The sequence below is a fragment of the Cicer arietinum genome, chromosome 4 (assembly GCF_000331145.2).
Source record: "Cicer arietinum cultivar CDC Frontier isolate Library 1 chromosome 4, Cicar.CDCFrontier_v2.0, whole genome shotgun sequence".
NCBI classification, from domain to species: Eukaryota; Viridiplantae; Streptophyta; class Magnoliopsida; order Fabales; family Fabaceae; genus Cicer; species Cicer arietinum.
The window spans coordinates 22413896-22418232 of NC_021163.2; the positions used below are offsets into that span (position 1 = coordinate 22413896).

General features: G+C 33.3%; 1 protein-coding gene across 1 annotated transcript; it reads left to right on the forward strand.

Moving 5' to 3' along the window:
- The first annotated feature begins 1359 nt into the window (after positions 1–1359).
- On the forward strand, positions 1360–3649 carry LOC101500104 (uncharacterized). Its single transcript, XM_004497517.4, has 3 exons — positions 1360–1674; positions 2676–3006; positions 3140–3649. Exons 1-3 carry the CDS (start codon positions 1442–1444, stop codon positions 3224–3226), a joined length of 651 nt encoding a protein of 216 aa, XP_004497574.1. The 5' UTR covers positions 1360–1441; the 3' UTR covers positions 3227–3649.
- Positions 3650–4337: the final 688 nt, after the last annotated feature.

The following is a 4337-nucleotide window of genomic DNA, read 5'->3' on the forward strand; positions in this document are numbered from 1 at the left end:
TTGACTATCATGTCATTCGTGAAAAGCTTCAATCCAACCTATTTCATCTTCTCCCTATCTCTTCAAAAGATCAGCTCACTGACATCTTTTGTCCAAGTTGGGAGTTCTTGACATCCACTCTCCAACTTGTGGAAGGTATTGAATACTATTGTAAATAATAGTTAGTTTTATGTTACAGTTATGTTAGTTACGTTAGTTAAATGTGATTAGTTTGTTATTTTTGAGACTTAGTTGACTAACTCTAATGTTAGTTCTCTATTTTGACCAGTTCTCATTCTTTTGTATGGTATATATACATTTTCCTTGAATCAATAAAGTTAGTAATTCAATCCACATGAAGAACTGTTACTCCCTTTACCTTTTCCTCTCGTTATAATTACTCTAATCTGACTAGTAATAATGGTATGGTGCAAAATACCATTTCTTTTTACATATGTTTTATAGAGGATGTATTAAATCTGATGAAAGGGATGAAAGGCTCATGTCAAAGATGGAGAACCATTTTGGCACCCATGTAATTGAGAAAATATTGGAATTAGTAATTTGAATGAGGTGAAACTTGACAATACTAATCCTAAAAGGAGAGATAAATTTTATTTTGAAAGAAATAATATATTCGATTTATTTTTTTTACAGTAGTTTATATCTTAATGATCCAAATACATCTATAATAAAAAAACGAGGTAATAATTTGTCTTTTTGTAAAAAATAATTTAGAGAGTTAGTCAACTTTTTAAGAATTGTACAGATAAAACTGAAATAATACCTTGACTTAATCTCTTTACATGTAATTAAGTCTTATTTTGTTATATACTGTTAAAAGGTGTTTGCTGCATGTTTAAATCATAAAAAAAATTGTTTTATTATATATTGTTAGGTCACCAAAATTTTATTATGAATTAATTATAATAGAATTTATTATTTTTTTAAGATTAATATATATTTCAAAAAATGCCAATATCTAAGAGATGTCCAATATGTCCATATGACACATTGAAAAATGTTCTTATGTAATAGTATTGAATTAAATCCTTAAATTTATTGAGTTTTATATTTTCAATAATCGCTAAAATTAAAGAGAACAATTTGTTAAAAGAATTAAGAAACAATATCAACTTAATTTTTCATATTATTAATATTTGAAAATAAGTTTTTAAATTATAAAATATTAATAAGACTATTATATATTTATAATAATTATAAGAATCTATATATTTTTTTTATTAAAATTTAAACTCAAAGTTTAATTCATTCCACTAAATTTAACTTTATTAATCGTTAAAAGTAAGTAAAAAAAGAAAGCTACATAATTCCAAATTGCCACGATGGATGTATTTACACAAAAGAGAGCTGAGACCATTTATTTATCAAAAAAAAAAAAACTCAGAAATATTAATGAAAGGAAGCAAGTCGGTTGGTCGTTGGTAGTCTGAGAGAAGAGATGGGCTCGGCGACGTATCTTCGCCTTGAGAGATTTGGATCTCTCAATTTGCTCTCCCTCCTCTGCTTGCAGAACTCTTCAGTTTCCACCGTCAGATTTTGTTCATCGTCGTCGTCTTCCGGTAATTCTAAACCAGATAATAAGAAGCTAGTTGATCGTCTTTCAACTGTAATTGACGCCGTTAATGATCGCAAACTTCCTCCTGAACTTCGTGGCCAGCGCAACAATGTTAGGTATTGGACATACACACAATTCCCTCTTTTACAATCACAAAATTAACTTTTTCTTTTATTCATATCGTCTCTTTCGCTTATTCGATGGATTCAAGTGCTTACTGAATACATGAAATTCTTTACTTTTTTACTCAAAATTATGGTTTTCATTCCTTGTCAAATATTATTAACTGCCCACGATACTCTGTTAACATTTGTCAATTTATTCTGAATATGAAACCAAACGCATGTAATTAGAACTTCCAATATTTTATATGTATCTTTGTTTACAAGATTGAAGGTTCAAACTTTTTGGTCCACCAATTTGATGCTTAAAAATCTCAAATATTGGTCAAATTCTATGACACCGACACGACACCAATATATTGATTACTTTCATTTAATTAGTTATGTCAGATTGTTGATGTGTCAGTGTTGTATTCGTGCCAGTATTTGTGTTTGATAGGTCAAATTAATTATTTTTAGGATGTTCATCAGTGAAACTTTAGCCTTTAGACCCGTCAGAGATTAATTTGATCGATATGTATAATATTTGATGACCAAATTAGTAAATAGTAATTATTTTACCTCAGTTGGGGTCTTTATATATATTAATATGTAAGAAATGGATTGACACCAGGGAAACTCTAGTTGCACCAAAACTACCAAATGCACCAGTGCTATGCCCTTAGTATCAGTATGTATATGGTCGCTTTTCATATCTTCCCAATGGTTGGTTAATAAAATTGCCAACGGGTTCAGGGATCTGTGAACTTGAGGCACTGGTTGCTATTGGCTGTCATGTCTACCAATAATGCCATGTTAGTACGTAACATAAGATGTATATGTTTTGATTATAAATGAGAATATGACAGAACATTAAAAAAAGTGATATATCACCAAGTTAATAGTACAGTATAATTGGTCTTGCTTGTATACAATGCTTTTGATGATTTGGTGTTTGTTTTGTCAATTGTCATCATCATCTGGTTTTGTTTAACACAAGTTTGGCTGTTAGACAGGTCAGAAACTGACTTGATCAACGTTGTTGAGCAAAGAATATGGCATTCAATGGAAGAAGGCCAATTTGAAAAATTGCCTGGGAAAGGCAAGCCACTAAAGCTTGACACAAATCCTCATGCGGATCCAGCTGAAGACACCTTATACAGAATCCTCTCGAAAAATAGATGTGCACCGGAGTGGGTCGAGCTTAACAAAGAGATAAGGTCTAGAATATCTGAATGGAGGATGTCCTTGAAGAAAGCTTGGGCAAATAAATGCAGTGGAGATCACTCTGTGTGGGTTGAAAGTTCAGAGGCTTTGAAATTGCAGTTAAAAGAAATTAATGATAAGGTGAGCTGGTTGGGTCATTTTGTCGTGCTAATGTTTGCAGGAAATTGGAGAACTGAATATGATTCTTGCAAGTATTGAATTATGTCTTTGATGGTTGTAATGCAGTTTTAATACATCTCTTTTTCTTTTGCAGGTATTTCGGTATAATCTCATTGTACCTTTTGGTCGGCAAATGTTTGGCCTTAAGTGGGAGAAAGAGATCAGTTATTTAGAAGAATGATGAAAGTCATTGTTGAACGAATTGATGTACGATTTTAGAATATTAGAATTTGTTATTTCCCTGAAGGGTGGTCATGCCAGCTGAATAATCATATGGCCTAAGTATTTAGTTCAACTTTGGATGATTAATTTGTTAACTTGCAATGTTTGGTGCATGTTTGGGTTAGAGTTAAGTTTTGTGAAATCAAGGTGGCATTGTAATTTTGTTGAACCCCTAAAGTGTAGTTTTTGCTAAAATCAGTGTTACACTGTGATTTTGCCAACTTATTGTCAATCAAGACATGCACCAGAGCTAGTGAACGTCATTGTTTATGATCCCTCTATCAGAGCATAGTTTGGCTGTAATTATATGGTTTATTACCTTCAATCGGGTAAACCAAAGGAAACATATAGTGAAAGTGAATGAGAACAAATCTTTGCACAAGTGGTCTTGAAAATTGTACAATATAGTCTACCCTCGTGTTGATTCGCATACTATATTTTACTGAAATTTGTTGGAAATGATGAAAGATAAATGGCATTGACGATGGCTTTTAACGTGTGAATTGAAAAATGAGAAGTCCCACATTGGAGGGAACACACTCATTTATGACCTTTATAAGGAGTTAGTTTCACAATTGGGTTGGGCCCCAAGGGGCACCGCAATTTGGTGAAGGAGGGAGAATGCAAGCAAATGGACCACCACACGCGCGCGTGCCGCCGCCCGTCCGGTTCGGGTTGTGGTGTATTAAAGTTTTTTTAACATATTACGAAACTGCCATCCACAAGGTCAAACCCTAAACAGACTAATCTTTTGTCCTTTGCTTAGTCAAAACCCTAATTTGACTTAGCTTCAGTTATTTGCCACGTCAAAACCCTAAAGATGAGTCTTTCCCACGTTTTGATTATTGCCCGGTCAAGAAGCTTAGTCAAGTCACGTTTCCTATTTCTGAGGCACGTTCCTGGTGGCCAGCTGATGGACTTCGTGCTCTTGGATCCCCCCTTTTTTCTCAGATCCAGTTGCTGAACTCATCTATAAATAGAGAGCTCACCTCACTTGGAAAAGCACACCAAAAGCTCTCCGTATCTGAGGCTTTTCTCACTTCTCCCCCTTATATTCTTCTTCTTCTTCT

Coding starts and splice junctions, on each gene's coding strand:
- LOC101500104 (XM_004497517.4), top strand. CDS start 1,442: ATGGGCTCGGCGACGTATCTTCGCCTTGAGAGATTTGGATCTCTCAAT. Junction 1,675..2,675: donor GGCCAGCGCAACAATGTTAG/GTATTGGACATA, acceptor GCTGTTAGACAG/GTCAGAAACTGACTTGATCA. Junction 3,007..3,139: donor TAAAAGAAATTAATGATAAG/GTGAGCTGGTTG, acceptor TTTCTTTTGCAG/GTATTTCGGTATAATCTCAT.